Genomic DNA, 21,501 nt, shown 5'->3' on the forward strand with positions numbered 1-21,501 from the left:
TCTCATCCAGCCCAGCTAAGTCCTCCCCAGAGCTGTAGTGATGGGAACTATTTAGAAGCCTCATCTTGACCTCCTGGAATAGGGAGGTGGTCTGAGGGAGAGGGGACTGCACAGAGCATGGGTTATGGTCTCAGACCATGCTAGTTAATTTGCTAATGTGTGCTATCAGCAGGATGTGGCTGTCTCAAATGGACACTGATGATATCTGAGCAAATACTGCAATCACAAATCTCACTGAGTTCAACTTCCCATCAAGTAGGTTTATGGAGATTAAGAGTCATAAGCATCACCAATAACAAGCTGTCACGGAGGATGTCGCAGGGAGATTATGCAGATAAATGACAAGCACCTTAACAAATATAACCCAGACTAAATATCAAACTAAGCACATAGACAGTGAGTGTCAACAAAGAGGAGATCACTGTGAATGTAATCAGCCCAGGAGGAGGGGATGGGCTGTGCTGTTCGGACTGGATGGGTCTTGGTCTGGGCTTTGAGAGACAGGTAGAGCATGCTGATTAGGTGAAACCACAGTATCTGAGCATGTTCCAGAGGGCCGCGCTGCTCGTGCAGGTTAAACCGAAGCAGAGGGTTGACTGTGGATTGTGGAGAGCACTGAAAGCTAGGCTAAGATACTAGGTCTGTCTGCTGTGGGCAACAGGGAAACACTGTTGGCTTATGTGGCTGGTAGTTAGATGCACAAGGTGGTATTTCAGAAAGATCTCTTTTAGCAGCAATGCAACATAAAATAATGTTTCTGGGTATGGACTCTGAAGTCATACTCTTTCATTTTGAATCCAAGCTCCACTATTCATTAATTGTTTGAATTTGAGCAAGTTATTAGCCTTTCCTCACGCAACGTGGGGACAATATCAGTATCAAGCTCATAGGGTTGTTGTGAAGATTAAATGAGTTGTATACATAAAGTGCTCAAACCAGTGCCTTGCATATGCTCAGAGTAAATGTTTGCTAGAGTTCATTTTCCTTATTTGCAAAAAAGTGCTCATTTCCCATGAAATAGAAAATCCAGACTCAGAACTGATGGAGGATGGGCAAGATGGTATGGGGCCTAAAATGGCTAAAGGAGCTGAGAATGCTTAATCCAAGGAAAGAATAAAACAAAACAAAACTTCTGAGGGGTTAACAATTCTGATCCTGCCATACATGTACACTGGAATTGAACAGTTGACTGAACTGATGGTAGATAGTAGGAACCACAGTTGAAGTATAAATTGATAGATCAGCAAGGTCAAATCAACATTTCTATCATGTGATAATGGATTAGAGTTGGAGACATAAGAACTCATGTTTAACTTAATATCTGTATCCACAGATGACTACATATATAAATACTTGTAAGTTTGTGTATGCATGTGAGTTAGCATGCACATGCACAAGCATGCACACACACATTTCTTGGTTCTGTCAGCTAAAAAAGAGAAATCCAAAAAGAAGTAACACCCCAGTAGCAACAAGCACACCTAGCACCCAAATCTTGGTTTCTAATACCATCCTCCAGTAAGAGGAACCAGGGCTCCTTGAAGAAATGGCTGATTCTAGGACTGGGGCAGGAAATATGCAAGACAAGTCTGGAGCATCCCATAGTCACAGAAAGTAAGGAAGTGCTAAAAAATAAAGCAAAACAAAAAACCTCCACTGATGCGAACATGTCAAAGGGGCACAAGAGGCCCCAGTGGCCAAAGCTGGAACAACCTGAGCAACAAAGTAAATAACAGTAGTGTTGGATTATAACTCAACGTAAAAAACAAATATCCATGAGTCCAACCTGATCCAAGTAAATGATTTAATAAAGTAACAAATGGGGGCAAAGAGACAAATCTCCCATGTAGAAGGATTCCTAATAAGTTACATGAACACTCCACCCTAGAGGAGGGGGAACATAAATCCCTACTGCTTGCATGTGGGCTATGCATAGTGACTGGTTTCCAAAACTCACAGTGTGGGAAGAGGGAAGAGGGAAAGCAGACAAACACACCTCAACCAGGTGATCATGGTGAACATCAACAGTGGTAAGTCATGTTGCTAGTAGGGACCCTGGACATGATGCGATAAGAATGACCCTTCACCTCAGTGGTCTTCCTCTCTAAACCTATAAACCCAATCTAATTGTGAGAAAAAAGGTAAATTCCAACAGAGAACTGTCCTACAATGTACCTGACCAGGACTCCTCTAAACTGTCAAAGTCATTAAAAACAAGGAAAGTCTGAGAAACTGTCACACCTAAGAGGAGCCTAAGGAGACAGGACGACTAAATGTAATGTGATCTTAATGTAATTCCCCTGGGCGGGATCCTGGGACAGAAAAAGGAGACTGTGTAAAAATCAAGGAATCTGTGTGAAGTAGGCAGTTTAGCCCATGCCAGGTACTTGCCCCTGTTGCACACCTGCCGCGGTCTGCTGGACCAAATTGTTTCACACCTGTCTTTTTCTGATGGACCGTAAGACTCTCTGATGAAAGACCTGGGTCTTATCCTGAGATTCCAAAGACTAATGTGGACTCTCATGTTAGTTGGCACTTAAATATTTGCCAAAGGGAAGAAGGAAAGAAATGAAGAAAAGGAAGAAGGAAGGAAGGGAAGGAAGGAGCAGGAAGCCCTAGCTCTTGTCCTGAAAGATTTGAGACAACTCTAAGCTGCCCTGGGAGGCAGCTGAGCTTTGACTTCAGCCTCTTGTGCAGGTCCCCTAACGCCCCCATTGCAAGTCCTTCTTTGCCCTGGGTGGCCTCATTCCCACTCCTAGTGGCTTTCGTTCCCACTGGGGACCAATGCTCTCCTGCTCCCTGGCACTTCTTTTTGGAAGGAAAAGCCCCTAACCAGCTAGTTCACACAAGAGGATCTGCCCTGCCTACACTCCCATCTCAAAGGCAACTGCATTTTCTAAGAAAATGCTTAGAAAAGGAAGTGTCTTGTTTCAAATAAATGAATTGCTACTCAAGGACGACTTTCAGGTGCTGGAGAGCTAGATGAAAGGGTGGTTCATCTTAGGAAGGAAGGGCCTCATAAACCATTATGAATTGCAATGACCCGACCATGTCCCCTCCCTGTTAGGGGGGGAAAGAGGCCCACAGAAGGGTGGAGTCCCCAGTCCCCATCCCACATCGGAGTCCTCTCCCTGGCACTCTGCTTTCCCCTTCCAATTCATGCCAAGCCCTGACCCCGGAAATGCACAGGCTCCCTCCCCTGGCAAAAGCACTGTAGGGTTTACCCAAGGGCCACAAGGGAATATATGTCCTGCCCTCACCCCGCCCCCGCCTCCACACACTAAGAGCTAAAGGACAATCGGACTGGTCCCTATGTAGGGCTAATGAGAGCAGAACCTGAGAGGCAGTGCCTCATCTTATTACCTCACACAGAACGCTGGATGTCCTCATCTGGAAAATTCTCAGCAGGCAGCAGGCCACCCCAGGCTCTGCCCCTAGACCACCAAGCCCTTCCAGAAAGGCAGAGCTCCATCAAACCATCCTGTCTGCCTGTCTACCTCCCGGGCTACTTTTCTATTTTCTCAGCTGGCTCCTCCTAATCTTTTCCTCCTTCCCATAAAAAAAAAAAAAAAAAAAAAAAAAAGTCCCCAAGGGCCTGGTGGTTGGGAGGGCAGATGAAGCTCAAGCTCTGTGATATGAGATCACAGCTTCCTCCTTTCGGGCTCTGTAATCCCTTCCCAGAGCCCAGAAGAGCGAGAATTCAAAACAAATGCATTAACGCAGGGAGGGGTGTGACGAGGAGAGAGAGAAGAAAGCTCTCTGGGGATTTTCTAGAGAACTGAACAAGTTAGACTATTAGGCCCAGAAGAGCCTTGCAAGATCCTCGCAAGAGCTGGGAGAAAGAGGGGGGTGCCTGGGCCCCTCTGGGTGCCCAGCTAAGAGATTAAGCTACTGTCGCCCACCACAGGCCTTGAGCAAACCAGGGCGTCTCTCCCGCTGCCACTCTTAGCTAGGACTCCACTCCGAACCCCCCTTTGCTGTGCATGAGGAAGCCCAGACGGGTTGGGGGGGCTGCCTCCCGATTACTCCCAAAGCCCAGGCTGCACTCTGGAGACTCATCAGCGGTGTGAACGTGACCAGCCCTTTGGGAGGACCAGGTTTTCCCCTCACTGATGCAGAATCCTCCCTGGGGTCCTGCCCGCCAGGCTCTGCTTCTGGTGGAAGTGGAGGAAGAAGACCTGGCCAACCTCCAGGGAGGGGCAAGAGCACAAGCCTAGAGTCTCGGTGCCTGTCATTTTCTAATGCACTCAGTGCATGGGCTCAGGGGCGACACTTCCCTTTCTGGACCTCTCTTAAATGGACCTTGGAAAATCTTGATACTGGAAGCACCTTAGGGAATCTATAGTATGGTGCCTTCATTTCATAGATGGAGAAAGAGAGGCTGAGGTTATCCAAGTGGATTTGTCCAAGATAGCACAGGAGTAGCAAACCTGAGTCTTGAACTAAGCCCTCTAGTGTCTTTTTACTCTGTCATTCTGTCATCCGGCGATCTCCTCTGGCCTCATTTGTGTTCTGCCCTGAAACCCGGTGACAAGGGATTATAAAGTACTTCCCCTCCAAAGGTCTTTAATTAAAAATAAGATCATGCTGTTATTCTGATAATATCTGAATACAGCTGACAACACAAACACTCAGAAAGCAAGCATTTATTCTATAAATTAGACACAAAATTTTCTATAATATAAAGTGAATTTGTATATCCATCCTATGGCAGAATTCACGTAGATGAATTGATTTCTACGGCTCTATTTTTATTGATTTAGATTTATTTCACACCTTTGCATAGATTATTTCTTCTGTCCGAAATTCTCTCCCTCCAGACCACACGCAGCCTCCTTGCGCAACTCCAGGGGGCATAATTCACTTACAAGAAAATGTGCATAACGAGCCCAGTAATTCATGCCCTGTAATGGTACTATAGCTGACTGGCACATCAGTGTAGCACGACGTAGTGCCCTGGGCATTAGCTAATGGCTTAAGAAAACTGTCTGGGCTCCCAGAGGACTCCGTTTCTACCTTGGTGAGAACACTACCATGCCTTATTGTCACTTGTTCATTTACATGTTTATGCTTCCACCAGACTGCATACCACACAAGAAGGAGAAGCCAAAGACAATGCTTGGCTCAGAGTTAGCGCTCAATAATCACTGTGGGATGATGTTTTTATAAAAGAGGTCAGCAGTCAAGGGTCTTTAAGGCTTCACAGGATAGAGGAAAGCACAAGGACTTTGCAGTCAGACAGACTTTGACCAGCATTCTTGCTCCTTAACTTGCTAGCTGTGTGACCTTGGTAACCATTTATACTTTCTCAGGCTCTGTTTTCTTTTCTGCAAAACAAGACTAGTAACCTCATAGTTTCCTTAAACAAAAGCAAAGAAAAAGTTACAAACTACACAAGGAAATAAGGTGCTGTGGGTGAGAAGTAGCAGAAACTACACACACCAGAATCAGTTCCCCCCTTTAAAAAAAGCCACATATTGGAATTACCAGGTAAAAATTATAAAATAGCTATGCTCATATTATGCTTAAAGAAATTAAAGAGACTAAAAAAGGGAGTAACATGTAAGATTCCACCCAAATGACCAAAGAGATTTAAAAATTAATGAATTAGAACTTTGAAAACTAAAAAATATGAGTTGAAATTTAAAACTCAATGGATGGGCTTAATAACATATTATACATAGTCACAGAGAGAATCAGTGAACTGGAAGAGACAGGTTTGAAGAAATTAGCTGGCAAACACCGCAGAGAGCCAAAGAGATGAAAAACCTAGTCAAAGATTATAGACATGGAGGATAGAGTGAGGTCTACTACACATTTAATTAGTGTTTCAGATGGCAAGAAAGACTATGGCAGACATAAAGACAAAATGGCTAGAAAAAATTTTCAGAACTGATAAAAAGAAAAATGATAAAACTTTTAGAAGGCAATATCTATATCTTAATGATTTCAATGTAGGCAATAATTTCTCAAACAAGATAAAATTTGTTTAATTTACCTACAAATTGTTAAATTTACCTACTTTAAATTTACTACCTACAAGATTTAACTTGTAGGTAGTAATTTACTACCTACTAGTTAGTAGGTAGTAAATTTACTTAATTTACTACCTACAAGTAAATTTACTTAATTTACTACCTACAAGTAAATTTAACTACTACCTAGTTAAATTTACTACCTACAAGACAAAAATTGCTAAATTTACCTACTTTTCAATTAAGTACTTCTCTTCATCTAAAGACAAGATAAATAGAGTAAAATGACAACCCAAAATTATATTAAGGCAGTAAGATACAAGATTAATATACAAAAGTCAACTGCTTTCTGGTATATAAGACCAGAAATGAAAAATTGGAATTTGAAATTAAAAGGACACACCGTCTACATTAACATCTCCAAGAAATTAAAACACTTAGCTATAAATCTAGCAAGATATGTACAAGATCTATCTCAGGAAAACCACAAAACTCTGCAGAGAGAAATAAAAGCAGATCTAAATAAATGGATAAAAAAAATTTTCCATATTCATGGATAGGAAGACTCTAAGACTCCATATCACTAAGATGTTAGTTTTTCCAAACTTGATTTGTAGATTCAACACAATCCCAATCAAAATCCCATAAAGTCATTTTGTGGATATCAACAAATTGATTCTAAAGTTCATACAGAAAGGCAAAAACTCAGAAAAGCCAATACAAAACTGAAGAATAGCAAAGTTAGAAGAGTAATTACTCGACTTCAAGACTTACTGTAAAGCTATAGTGATTGAGACAGTGTGGTGTTGAAGAAAGAATAGACAAATGGTGCAATGGAACAGATGAGATGGAGTCCCCATAAATAGACTCACACAAATATAGTCAACTGATCATTGACAAGGAGCAAGGGAAATTCAGTGAGAAAGGAGTCACTTCAACAAATAATACTGGAATAATTGGACATACACATGGAAAATGAATCTAGACACAAACCATGCCTTTCATAAAAATTAATTCAAAATGACTCATAGACCTAAAAAAAATCATGAAACTGTAAAACTTCTAGAAGATAACATAGGAGAAAATCTAGGTGACCTTGGGTTTAGCAATGACTTTATAATACAAAAAGCACAATTATGAAAGAAAAAATTGATGCTGGACTTTATTAAAATTAAAACTTCTGCTCTGCAAAAGACACTGTTAAAAGAATGGAAAGACAAGCCATAGACTGGTAGAAAATGTGTGCAAAACATATATCTGATAAAGGATTTGTATCTAGAATATACAAAGAACTCTTAAAATTCAACAATAAGAAAGCAATCCAATTAAAAAATGGATCTGAACAGACATCACCGCTCCAAAGAAGATATACAGATGTCAAGTAAGCATATGAAAAGATGCTCAACATCATAAGTTATTAGGCAATCATAAATTAACAACACTGAAATACCACTACAGTCTATTAGAATGTTTAAAATCCAGAACAATGACAATACCAAATGCTGGCAAGGAGGTGGCACAACAGGAATTTTCATTCATTGCTAGTGGGAAGGCAAAACGGTACAGCCAGTTTGGAGGCAGTCCGGCAGTTTCTTACTAAACTACATATAGCTTTAATATCCAATCCAGCAATCATGCTCCTTGGCAATACTCAAATGAACTGAAAACTTACATCCACACAATAACTTACACACAATGTTTATAGCAAATTTATTTTTAAGGGACAAAAAATTGGAAGCAGCCAAAATGTCTATCAATAGGTAGATAGATAAACTGGTACAGCCATAAAATACAGTATTATTCACAGATAAAAAGAAAATGACCTATCAAACCATGAAAAGACATGGAGGAACCTTATTGCCAAACAAAAGAAACCAGTATTAAAAGGCTACATACTGTATGATTCCAACTATATGATATTTTAAAAAAGGCAAAATTATAGAGACAATAAAAAGTGTAGTTGTCAAGGGTTCAGTGGGAGAGGAGAGAGGGATAAAAAGGTGGACAACAGGGAAGTTTTAGGTCAGGGAAACTAATCCTACATCATACTGTAATGGTGTATACATGATATTATGCATTTGTCAAAATCCATAGAATATACAACATAAGGAGTACCCTAATGTAAACTATGAACTTCAGTTAATAATAATGTATCAATATTGGTTCATCAGTTGCCACAACTACATACTAATGCAAGATGTTAATAATAGGGAAAATTGTGGAGGGTGATGGGGTCTATGGGAATTCTGTACTCTTCCACTCAATTTTTCAGTAAGCCTAAAAAATTGCTCTAAAAAATTAAGTATATAAGCTGGGCGTGGTGGCTCACGCCTGTAATCCTAGCACTCTAGGAGGCTGAAGCGGGCGGATTGCTTGAGCTCAGGAGTTCGAAACCAGCCTGAGCAAGAGCGAGACCCTGTCTCTACTATAAATAGAAAGAAATTAATTGACCAACTAATATATATAGAAAAAATAAGCTGGGCATGGTGGAGCATGCCTATAGTCCCAGCTACTTGGGAGGCTGAGGCAGAAGGATCCCTTGAGCTCAGGAGTTTGAGGTTGCTGTGAGCTAGACTGACGCCAGGGCACTCACTCTAGTCTGGGCAACAAAGTGAGACTGTCTCAAAAAAAAAAAAATTAAGTATATAAAAAACAGACAAGCTAACAACTAGGAGAAGGTATTTGCAGCACATACAACTGGAAAAGGATTAGTAGACAGAATATATAAAATGTTCTACAAATCAATAAGAAAAAGACAAATACCACAATAGAAAAATATTTAAACAATAAAGGCATGACCAGGTATTTCAAAGAAGAGGAAACACAAATGGCCAATAATAAATTAAAAAATGTTCAATCTCACTAGTAATAATCATCAAAATACAAATTATTAATAGAATATAATAAAATATTGTTATCCACCTACTAAATTGGCAAAATAAAAAGTCACACAATATCAAGTCATAAAAAGGATGTGGACTGACTGAAACTTGTACAAACTGAATATTGTACAAAGTACCAATATTTTGGGAAACATGTTTTGGAAAACAGTTTGGCATTATCTGATAAAACCAAGCATTTATATACCTTGTCGCCCAGCAATTCCTCTCCTGGGTACATACCCTAGAGAAATGCCTACACATATGCACTAGAATGTTCATAACATCACCATTTTTAACAACAAACACACAAGAAAAGACTAAATGTCCATCAACTACGAAACTGATGAAAAGTGTGGTATGCCCACATAATGGAACATAGCAGTTTAATGAATTAATAAGTAGGTTTCCAAGAATAGAGGTGATATTCACAATATCTAAATACTCAGAGCACAGGCAATGATCAATGAGAGCAGAGATCAAGCCAAGTGAAAGCCAGCCAAACGTTTTATCAGTGTATGCTAGCTTAGCACTAGATAGAAGAACGCTTAACAGTATGATTCCATGTATATAAAACAAAAATATTCAAAATTAACCATCAATACATGGTTTAGAAACATATAAATAAGAATGGAGCAATAGTTGTAAAAGTCAAAAAGTGGCTGTGTCAGAGGGGACAGTGAATGGGATGAGACATGGTGAGGAGCACACACACGAACTTTCTTCTTGTACCTTGTGTTGGTACACACAATGGCATTCACTGTATCGCAGTATTATTTTTTACATCTTACATCTGTTTCTTAAATATTCTTTTATATATTCTCAACATTTAATAATAAAAAGAAATTTTAAAAAGCATTTGGAAATTACAGAATAAAATCTGAATCTTCATTTTAGCTTTTATTAGCAGAATGACTTTAAGTACCTTGCTTAATCTTTCTGGGTCTCAGTTTTCTTCTCCACAAAATAGGGGTGTTGACTACCTCAACATTGTTGAAAGGAGCAAATATAAAAAGCTAAACACATATGGGGAGGGCAAGAGTTGCATTTCTAGCATCTTTTTATTTCTACCTCCAATGTCGAACAGATACTCTATTTTTCATGGCCTGAAAAGGCTTTCAGCAGGAGTATCTATTGCTCTGATTAATTCTAGCACCCAGAGACACTCCCATGCCTGCTTATTCCACATCCTTTCCATAGCAATTGAAGGTAATCGCAAATCTTTGTTCTCTTCTCTTATTAGAGATCAGAGCTCTAATGGGAACGCAGAACAAGGGAATACTTACCCTATAGATCTCAGGAGGAAAAGTGGGGTCCTAGGAGAGAATGGGAAAAAGTATGTAAAACTTTCCTGCAGGACTCCAAATCTACCCCAAACATAGATATTCTGCAGCAGGATATGCCTATCTTTCATTGAGCCACCAATTGTGGATTGGCTGCTTGTATTTATATTTTAAATGTTTTAGTTCTTTTTTCTTTTTCCTAAACTAATTTGTATACCCTAACTTATTGTTGATTATAGTCACTTTATAGTCACGCTATCAAATACCATTCATTCTATCTATCTAACTATATGTTAGCACCCATTAACCATCCCCACTTTACTGCTCTCCCTCCTCCTTGCTACCCTTCCCAGCCTCTGGTAACCATCATTCTACTCTCCGTCTTAATGAGATCATTTTTTTTAATATTTAGCTCCCTCCCACAAGTAAGTGAGAACATGCAATATTTGTCTTTCTGTGCTTGGCTTATTTCACTTAACATAATGTTCTCCAGGTCCATCCATATTGTTGCAAATGGCAGAATTACATTTTTGTGGCTATATAGTATTCCATTGTGTATATGTACCACAATTTCTTTATCCATTCATTTGCTGATGGACACTTAGGTTGATTCCAAATCTTGGCTATTGTGAATAGTGCTGCAGTAAACATGGGAGTGCAAATATCTTTTTGCTACACTGAATTCACTTCCTTTGCATATATACCCAGCAGTGGGATTGCTGGGTCATATAATATTGCTCTTTTCAGTTTTTTGAGGAACCTCCATACTGTTCTCCATAGTGGTTGCACTAATTTACATTCCCACCAACAGTGTACAAGGGCTCCCCTTTCTCCACATCCTCACCAGCCTTCATTATTGTCTGTCTTCTTGATAAAAGCCATTTAACTGGGGTGAGGTGCTATCTTATTATAGTTTGGATTTGCATTTCTCTGGTGACTAACAATGTTTAGCATGTTTTCGTATACCTGTTGGCCATTCATATGTCTTCTTTTGAGAAATATCTATTCTGATCCTTTGCCAATTTTTAAATTGGATTATTTGATTTTTTTCTTACTGAGTTATTGGAGCTCATTATATATTATAGTTATTAGTCCCTTGTCAGATGGGCAGTTTACAATATTTTCTTCTATTCTGTGGATTGTCTTTTCCCTTTTTTGATTTCCTTTTTTGGTTTCCTTTACTGTGCAGGAACTTTTTAGCTTAATGTGATCCCATTTGTCCAATTTTGCTTTGGTTGCCTGTGTTTTACAGGTATTACTCAAGAACTCATTGCCCAGACCAATGTCCTGAAGTGTTTCCCCAGTGTTTTCTTTCAGTAGTTTAATGTTTTAGTTCTGTGACCATTACAAGTTCTTCTATTCTTAGCCTTCTATTTGCATTTAAAAGGTAAATTCATTACTGTAAATAACAGTGTAGCACCCTAAAATCCTGGACAGAACTGGCAATAGTAATCTCTGCTCTTTTGCTCTTTCCTTAGTTTTGACTGTGATTGCCATTCCTTTGTGATACCAAATGGTCAGATCAGGGTTTTGTTTTGTTTTTGTGTATTGTACATACACAAAACATGTACATTTGTGCTGATGAGACACAAACATAAGACAGAATGAATGACACCCAGATACCCTCTTTTACTGTGTGAGACTCATTTATAAGCCTGTCTATTACAGGAAACCCCCTTCTCTTAAGTGGAGAGAGAACATGGGAAGGCAAAAGCAACCAATATCGATGGGGTTTCCTCTATCTGTCAGCCAGAGAGCTCACACTCACTTACCTCCCTTAATACCACCACATCAAGGGATGTAGGGATAACTATTGCAGTTTCACAACCAGCAAACCAAACTTAATGACCTACCCAAGTTCTCATAGTTGGTATTTAAATGGACACCTCTCCTCACATGATAGAAAAAAAAAAAAAAAAACTTAAAAAAAAGTCCATGGCCCCTAGAAAATCTGATTTCAGTAGTCTTTAAAACTTCCCTGGGTGACTGTAAATATATAACCTAGGTTGAGGACCACTGGTCTATTCACACCCAACTCTTTACCACCAAGGAAAATGAAGGCTGGTAATTAACATTCTCAGCATCTAACCCAAACATCTGGTCTTGCTACAAAGAATCCCAATTTTAGGTTTCATGAGAGTTTTGGGTCTGTTTTGTTCTCCACTGCATCCCCAGAACCTAGAACAATGTCTGAAATCAGTAGGCACACGCAATAAATATTTAGGTTATTAAGTATGAAATGTCCAATTTCCTTAAGTACTAAGTTTGACAGTTGATATCTCTGACATTTCACTTTGACACTTCTTGTTTTAGGTTTATTGTGAAGGTACATACTCGGTCTTTCAAATGAATGTCTTGGCTTGTGATTGTCTTTCATATTTTTTTTTTGGACCAATTTTTGTGAAACCATGGATACGTCAAAATTCATTTTATTTTCTAATATGGGTTCCATCTTGGAACCAATGCAGTACAGACAGCTTGGAATATCAATGAAGTGTTTGGGAAAGATGTGGCTAATGAATGCACAGCACATCAATGGTTTGAGAAGTTCTGTTATGGTGATTTTAATTTTGAAAATAAGCCACATGGGTGACCTGAGACCAAGGTGGATAATGATGAGCTGAAAGCTGTAGTGGAGGCGAACCCATCTCAACCTACACATGAATTAGCAGCAAGGCTTGACATTACTATTCCAACAATATTGGACCATTTAAAACAAATAGGCAAGGTAAAGAAGCTAGATAAATGGGTTCCGCATGAATTAAACAAGTGTCAGAAGAAAAATCATCTCACAGCTTGCCTTTCTTTGCTGTCGCGACATAAAGGCGAACCATGTCTACACCATATTGTTAAGTGTGATGAAAAATGGATTCTTTTTGACAACTGCAAGCATTTGGCACAATGGTTGGATAAAGATGAAGCGCTGAAACACAGTCCAAAACCAAATATTCATCAAAAAATGCTAATGGTGTCTGTTTGGTAGTCCAGTGCTGGTATTATCCACCACAGCTTCATGAAAACTGGTCACTCTATTACAGCGGGTGTCGACTGTGACCAATCAGATGAGATGATGAGGATGCTTGTGATAAGCGTCAAGATTGGTCAACAGAGACGAGCCAATCCTCTTGCAAGACAACAGTTGACCGCATATCCCACAACGCTGCTCAAACTACAGGAGCTGAACTTGGAAATTCTCTGTCATTCACTGTATTCACCAGACCTTGCTCCAACTGACTACCACTGCTTCCAGGCTTTGAACCACTTCTTGCAAGGAAAAATATTCAATTCTCCACAAGCTGTGGAAAACGCCTTTGGCAATTTCATCGCCACTCACTATCCAGGCCTCTTTGTTGCTGGCATAAACAAGCTGCCATTAAGATGGCAAAACTGTGCCAACAGTTTAGGCACACACTTTGATTAACTGTACTGCTTTTTGTTTGAGATATAAAAAACTACACTTTTGACGCGAAATCGGACATTTCATACTTAATGACCTGTATGTGTAGAGGGAAAGAAATGAATGAACTCCTCTGATTTTTATTCCACAAGTACACATCAAATGCAGGTCTGTGCCAGGCACTGCTCTAGGTTCTGGGGGTTCACATTCCAAACCAGCCCAAGAATACCTTGCCATTAGGGAGCATCCATTCAAGAGCAGCTCTGTCCAACAAAACCATAATATGAGCCACATGTGTAATTTTAAATTTTCTAGTAGCTACTGGAAAAAGGTAAAAAGAAACAGGTGAAGTTAATTTTATTTATAGATTGTATTTAACATATTATATTCAGAATACTCTTTGAACATGTAATGACTATAAAATTATTTTTACGGCTATATTGAGGTATTAATTGGCATATGATAAAATTCTCCCAATTATAAAAAAATCATGAATAAGTTAATTTACATTAATTTTTCCACACCAAGCCTGTGGAATCTGGTGTGTGTGTGACGCAGCACGCTGCCAGGCGGACACATGCCGAGGGCTCCACAGCCTCACGTGGCTGGTGGCTACCACACTGGGCAGCGCAGCTCCGGGGGGTGAGACAGAAACACAAGTGCGCAGCAGATACACAGTAGGAAAGGGGGGGAGGCCTGTCTAAGGAAGTGGTATTCAGTAATTGAAAGATTTATAGGATTTAAGAAATTAACAGAGAAAAACTACCCGCACTTCTAGTGCTAGAAACATAAAATGTGTTTTTAGCACAGTTCTGGATGTACTTTGTAGCACCTACCCGTTAACTGTCAGGGAGACTGTACAGTGATATCCTAAATTAACAGAGCTTCCTCTGCTACTAGCTCCTTGAGACCCAGGAAAGCCAAAGGTCTTGCAGCTTACTCGTTGAGATGACTGAGGTCCCGGGAGTTAAGCTCCTCCTGCCGGCAGTTAGGATAAACTACAATACAGCATGTTCCTCAAGTACATGGAGGGCACTGGGTCCTTCGATCCTTGCCAGCGAAGCTGGAGGGATGGGGACCCTCCACAGGCGTCACACAAAGGCCTCTCTCAGCAGCAGGTTACATTAGCCAAATGAACGGGGGCATTGTGAGAAAAAGCGCATCTTAATACAGGACCATACTGTTGTAGTAAGTAAAATCAATTTAAAAATCAATTTTAAAAAATCGCATTTTAAAACTCTCTTGGCTGAAATATTACCAGGCCTATATTAAAAATATTAAAATATTTATAATTTATAATATTAAATACTATAAAAGTAAAAATTGTTATTAATTTACTTAAATATTTTCAATGTTTTCCCACATCTGCGTGGGGCAGTTGATTCGCTGACATCCATAGATAGCTATCTCACCTTCGGCACTTTTTTAGGTGAAGGAATTATAATTCATATAATTCCTTTTCATCCTCCAATGAATATCATAACTGTTCACTGAAACCTAAGATTGTATGTCCAGAGGACAGTTGACTTGTTTGCATTTCCTTACTTAAACCTATTAAATCAAATTGAATGAACAGTGTATGAAGGAAAGAAAAGATATTAATTTAAGGCCCATTAGAATAATGAGCAATATACAGATAATAGCTATAAGTCTAAATGCCAGTTTAAAATGACACTCTAAACTTGCCAGTAGTTATTTATGTTGTAAAATACAACACAAAGGAAATAATCTTGAAAGTTTTTTTAATTTTATTTTTGACAATTTCTGTCATTGTAACTGCAGCAGAGTTTGCTTTCCTTAAAATTAACTTAAATGTATAAGAAATTTACAGGACACCATTTAACAGAGTTGACATTGCTCAGCAGAGAGGCATGGAACAGAGCAGTTAAGAATATGGGTTTACAGCACATTGGTTTCACTGATCAATCTAAGTGGACATACAGGAATAACATCTATCGGTGTCGGGCAGGTGGGGGGACGAGGATAGATACATGCAAACATAATGAGCGTGATGCGCACCATCTAGGGGATGGTCACGCTTGAAGCTCTGACTCGAGGGGGGTGGGGGGCAAGGGCAATATACGTAACCTTAACATTTGTACCCCCATAATATGCGGGGAAAAAAGAATATGGGTTTAAATTCCATCCTCTGCTCACCAGCTTTAAGACCATGGGACAGCTAACCTTGCTTGTGTATAGGTTTCCTTGCCTGTCAAATGGGGACAAGGATAGCACTTGCCTCTGAGGTTCATGTGAGAGTCATCTCAGCCCTCAATAAATGTGAGCACAGGTGGCTAAAAAAAGAAAATGCAAGTTGCAAAACTCATGATGGTTTTGGTAAAGTAAAATCATGACCTAGACCATTCTGTTTGTATAATATTTTAAATTTGAACTAACAGAATGCTAAATTTATTATATTATTATGTTTTGCTATGGATTTACCCTTTCAAATATTTTATAGTAATTTTTATTGAGAGAAATGTTTTACCTCTTTTGGATCTTTGTAGTCAGAAAAAAAGAAAATAGATATATTTTTTAGGCATTAATGAAATTTGCAGGTATGAATGGCAAAATGAACTTTTTCTTGCTGTTGTATGTGGTAATGGTGGGGTGGGGGTGGTAGGACAACAACTTTTGCATTAGGATCCATTTTCGTGAGCTATAATCCTGAGGGGAAGAATGCTAGTGTTAAATCAGGAGTACTGCTTGGAGGAGGTGACCTACAGTCATAATCTTCAGCAGGTGGTGTGGGGTCTGTGGAAGGAGATTTTTACTAGGCCTCAGGTAGGCTGTGGATTTTGGCTCTCCCAGTCAGTGATACAAGCAGGATTCAGAAAGTCAAACCTGAATGCTTCAGGCATTTTTTTGCTGTAAAACTTTTAGGACAAAGATCCCAAACAATCTGATTTTTTGAACAAGCTGAGAAACTCAAACCGAGTAGTGCTAGACTGAAAAATACATCTGCTTTAGAAGTTGATCCCACAGATGGTAATCACAAAGGCATTATATCACACACTTACCTCCAGAGCTCTGGTGTTCCACTAGTTTTTGAGGCAGAATAAAAAGAAAGACACCATGTGTGTGTTAGAAAAAAGAAATAAAAAAAAACCAAACAGTCCTTTTCTGGAAATGTTTTTGAATTCAGAACTTATTCACAACACTCTGGGATACTTCTGGTGTGGTCCCCAACACACAGAGCAGAGTAAGAGATACTGTGGATTTGCTCGCCAAGGGCTCCCCGAATACAAGTCACCTGCTGGATAAGGCCTTGCCCTCCAGCTGCTTTCCCTCCAATCCCACCAAGATTTGGCTCTGCCAACCAGTGTGGCCCCCACACCTGTCCCCTCCTGCTGTGCTCAACGGTGCCTCTGGGGCACAAGCATCACCACTGGGTCCTGGCTCCCCAAGTCTTCACGATTACACCTCTCTTCCCCAGCAGAAATTCAGGGATCTTTTACCTTTACAGAGGTGAAATTCTGTTTCTTTCTTGCTTTCAAAATCGGGAAGGAAGTCAAAATGCGTTTCCTTGATTTTTTGGCATCCATTTGAATCCTGCAGGAGGGAGAGGAGAAAACACATTGGCAGTAGGAGTCGCATGTAAGTAATGGCCCACATGCCCAGGGACAGAAGCAAGCAGGGCAGGCTCGAAGAAAAGGCAGCGGAGCAAGGTCCCTGCTTTTCCCTTGCTTCCTTTCTGGTGGTCAGATGAGGCCAGGAGGCCAGAGGGAGACAGTGGAGCCAGGGAAGGAGGAAGAGATAACCAGGTATTAGCTGTTCAAGACGCCAAGCAAAAAGACCCATTTCCCTTGGCTGACTGCAAAGTAAACCTCATTCTCTCGCCACAGTCACAATGCTCCCTCACAACACGGGCATATTCTTGGGCTACCTGGACAGTCGAATGCTATAGAGCCAAGGAAAGGGGGAGAGTGGGCAGAGACACTGTCCCTCATTCAGCCATGTTTGCACTTTCATTCACAGCACAGCTCTATGAATAATTAACTCACTGCAAAAGGAAAAAACGTGCATAAATTTATGGGATGTAGTTAAAGCTGCGATTTACATACGTGGAAGTTGTGTCTTAGCGGGCTCTCGGGACACTTACAGTCTTTGCCACATAGCAGAGCACTGATGAAACTTCGTCTGCTCAATATCCCTTGGAAGACCTTTTCAGCCTCTAACCCTAGCAAGTGCTGAAGGGATCAAGAATCACAGGAAATAGCAGCAGAACAGGGACCAAGCAAAAGTGTTTGCAAATCGTTCCATTGGCAGGCTCTTCCAGACACTATAATAAACGACGATGGCACCACAATTCTGAAATTATTCAGAAGATTGAAGAAAAGTCGTGCTAACATTTGTTGCAGCATAAATATTGAAAAATCAGAACTTACTTAACCATCTAGAATGGGAAGTTTAAAAATATGGCACACGCGTTCTATAGAACGATGCAGTCATTTAAAAAATGGCTATTCACAATAGCCAAAATATAGAATCAACCTATGTGCCCCTCAGCAGATGAATGGATAAGAAAATGTGGTAATACACACAATGGAATATTATTCAGCCATAAAAAAGAATGAAATTCTGTCATTTGCAGCAACATGGATGGAACTGGAGGCCATTATGTTAAGTGAAATAAACCAAGCACAGAAAGACAAATATTGCATGTTCTCACTTATATATATGTGGGAGCCAAAAAAAAAAAAAAGTGAATCTCATAAAAATAGAGACTAGACCGATGGTTACCAGACTCTGGGGAACAGGTAGGGGGAGGAAGAGAAGAGGGGAGGAAAAAAAGAATATAAATATATTTATTGTCACTAATATGTACATTTAAAAATAAGAAAGATTGTAAATTATATATGTATATTTTACTCTAATAAAAAATAAAAATAAAGTGAAAGATGAAAATAATTATCTCTGAGGAGCAGGGCTGAAGGAGGTGAGTGGGGACATTAATTTTAACACACACACATACACAAACTACACACACACAATATGAAAAAAATCCTATGTAAAAGCAAACAAAAAGTATTTATAATATTTGCTTCTCTGCTAATGATCATAGTTTCACCTCTTGACATGGTCTCTGCCCTCACGGAGACCGAGTTATCCAGGAGAGGAGACACACGGAAATGGGCCAGGGCGATGCATGTGACCAGTGCATTAACAGAGGCACGTGCAGAGAGCTCAGGGAGCACACATCAAGGAGGTGACAACCCTGCTGGCAGAGATGAGGAAGCCTGCACATCTGAGTAGCGTGGAACTGTCCTTGAAGGGTGGGCAGGGCAGCCACAGAGTCAAGAGCAGATGGACAAGGCCGCACAAAGAACAAAAGTATGAAAGAACATTGCCTTTTCCAGAAATTTCTAGCATAGTCCTTGGATATTGCTGGTGGAGGGCCAGAGAGGTGGGTTAGATTGTTAAGGGTCACATAGTCCAGCCTAGAGTCTTAGAGCCTACCTGGCTATGCTAAGCTGGGGCTGAAAAGATCGGATTTGTATTTTAGAGCCATCTCTCTCACAGTCCCACGGGCGCAGTTTGGAGGAACTCAGGAAGCCATTCTGGGTGTCTAGGCAAGAGAAGATAAGGACCTCACCCAAGGCAACGACAGCAAGGAGAGAGGGCAAGTATGAACTTGGGAATGATTCAGGAGACTGCGCAGGTGGAGTTCTGGCTGTCAACTGGATGTGGGCTCTGTAAAACCTCAACACGGGAGATATGAACACAATGATTTTTCCTTCCAAGACTCAAGTGCTCCCAAGAATCAAGTGCTCCCTTCATCCACTTCACAGTGATGTAGAAGAGTATGAAAATAAATGTGCATTGCTCCAGACAGCTGGCAAGCTTTCCTCTGTTCAGTTCTGGCAGCTCTCCAGGTAAAGAGAAGGCATAAGCCCTGGAGAAAATGCTAAGGAAGGCTGGTAATGAGTCTTGGAGCTGTGCAACAAACAGTGCTGTGACTGTGAGTGTCCTCTCTGAGCTCAGTTACCTCGTCTATAAAATGACAAGACTAGACCAGGTGACTTCTAAAGTCCCTTCTGGTTCTAAATTTCTTCAATTCTAATTCTATGAAAATACTGTCAGACTGAAAAAAAATTATGTTGCGACTTATTCCATAATTGTCACCCCTTGGATAATTCTGTGATTATCAAAGATTTTGTGTCTTTCTTTCTTTATGTTTTCAATCTGGCTTCTAACAATAACAACCCCTACTAAAAGCTTTGCAGGTGCCACTTTTTATCTTCAAAATATGTGGTGGACTATATGGAAAAGAATTAAAATGCCTTTTTTTTTTTTTTTTTGGAGACAGGGTCTCATTCTGTCACCTGGGCTAGTAGAGTGCATTGGTGTCATTATAGCTCACTGCAACCTCAAGTTCCTAGGGTGCTTAAGGGATCCTCTGGCCTCCTGGCTAATTTTTCTAATTTTTTATAGAGACAGAGTGGTCTCACCAGGTGCTCAGGCTGGTCTCAAACTCGTGGGCTTAAGTGATTCTCCCACCTCAGCCTCCCAGAGTGCTGGGATTACATGCATGAGCCACCGTGCCTAGTCTAAAATGCTTCTTATATTTTGTTTGTATCTTTTTGTATGAAGGATTGGAAATAAATAAATTTAGCTCAGAGCTATAGTGAATGTGCCTTTGAGAACTGATTCTAAAATTTAAAAAATTCTCATCACTAACTTCCATGTAGATCAGAGTTTCCCTACCTCTCCAAATCAATCTTTTTCTCTGGAATTCAAAAGTGCTTTTGTCTAAGGAGTTCATTTTGTCACTTGATCACCAGCTTTAGTGTTAATTATCTTAGGTGTATATTTTTGTCTCACTTGATTGTCTCTTGGGGACACAGATAGGGAGCTTGTTTTGTTTTTGTTTTTCTCATAGAAGTGAGGACAATGCCTTGTCTATTCATGACTCCTGGTGCAGATTTGCTGAAGGAAGAAAAATCTAAGCAAGTTTAGACTAATTCATCAAAAGTTTCAGAGTATCAACTGTGTGCTAGCTACTGTGCTAAACATGGGGGATTCAAAGATAAATAATACAGAATCCTTGCTTTCAAGGAGTTCGAAGACTGCAGGGTAAGACAGACCCACAAAAGTGGTCCCAGCCTTGCTACAGTTCACAGTGTTTTATACATATGCATTATCTATGTATAGAGTACTTCAGTGTCAGGACAGGAAGTAGGTCTTTTGAGATTTACCTGTTATGATCTCAGTACTTCGACTGCAATTATCAGTAGCTTGATCTTTATGTCCTTGGGGCTGCCTTTGGGGTTGAAAGTGTGGAAGTGTAGGATTTGCAGGGATTCCCTTTGCATTTCTGTGAACAGGAGTCATGTATTTAATGTACTTAAACATTCCACTCATTTCTTTTTTTAATGATCCATAATAGATGTACATACTTTTGGAGTACACGTGATATTTTCATACATTTATACATGTGTAATAATCAAATCAGGGTAATTGGGATAACATTCAAATTATTCTCTATTTTGAAATATATAGTAGATTATTATTTACTATAGATTACTGATTTATCAAACTCTAGGTCTTGTTTCTTCTAACTGTATTTTAAGTTACACTCATTTCTGCCACAGTCAATTCCTCAGCCCTTCTGCATATATATCCTTGGAATTCTTAAGGGTTCAGTGACTCACGACTCTTAAGAGCTGGAAGAGGTTTCAGAGACCATTTTCCTACCTAGGGCAGGAATCCTCTCTGTAGTACCCCTGACAACTAGAGTTGCCTATTTGTGTGACAGAGAGCACTGTTTTTCCAGGCAACTCATTTCACACTCAGCTGTTAATCTACATATGGTTGGTACTTGATAAATATTTGTTGGAAGAATAAATTATATTGAGCAAAATATCCCCCACTGTTCCTTGCTGTCCTATGCAAAGCACCAAAGAACAAATCTACCCTCTTTTTTAACTCAAGAGTTCTTGAATGTTCAAAACTTGAGTAGAAAA

General features: G+C 39.9%; 2 protein-coding genes across 5 annotated transcripts in view; both read right to left on the reverse strand.

The window, feature by feature from the left end:
• The window catches only part of NDUFA9 (NADH:ubiquinone oxidoreductase subunit A9), a 449,537-nt gene that overhangs the window by 83,244 nt on the left and 344,792 nt on the right, over positions 1 to 21,501 (reverse strand). The window lies entirely within an intron of this gene.
• The window catches only part of DYRK4 (dual specificity tyrosine phosphorylation regulated kinase 4), a 45,192-nt gene that overhangs the window by 22,539 nt on the left and 1,152 nt on the right, over positions 1 to 21,501 (reverse strand). For 2 of the 4 annotated variants that reach the window (XM_012783133.2, XM_020287698.2), the window contains exons 2-4: positions 16,993 to 17,086; positions 16,555 to 16,575; positions 10,141 to 10,170 (exon numbers count right to left, since the gene is read on the reverse strand). In XM_012783133.2, coding sequence (XP_012638587.2) covers positions 10,141 to 10,170; positions 16,555 to 16,575; positions 16,993 to 17,079 — 138 coding nt within the window. In that variant the 5' untranslated portion in view covers positions 17,080 to 17,086. Of the gene's footprint in view, positions 1 to 10,140; positions 10,171 to 16,554; positions 16,576 to 16,992; positions 17,087 to 20,733; positions 20,853 to 21,501 lie in introns of all 4 variants that reach the window. The other 2 variants (XM_076007750.1, XM_020287701.2) reach the window with 2 other exon arrangements.

The sequence above is a fragment of the Microcebus murinus genome, chromosome 10 (assembly GCF_040939455.1).
Source record: "Microcebus murinus isolate Inina chromosome 10, M.murinus_Inina_mat1.0, whole genome shotgun sequence".
Taxonomy (NCBI): Eukaryota; Metazoa; Chordata; class Mammalia; order Primates; family Cheirogaleidae; genus Microcebus; species Microcebus murinus.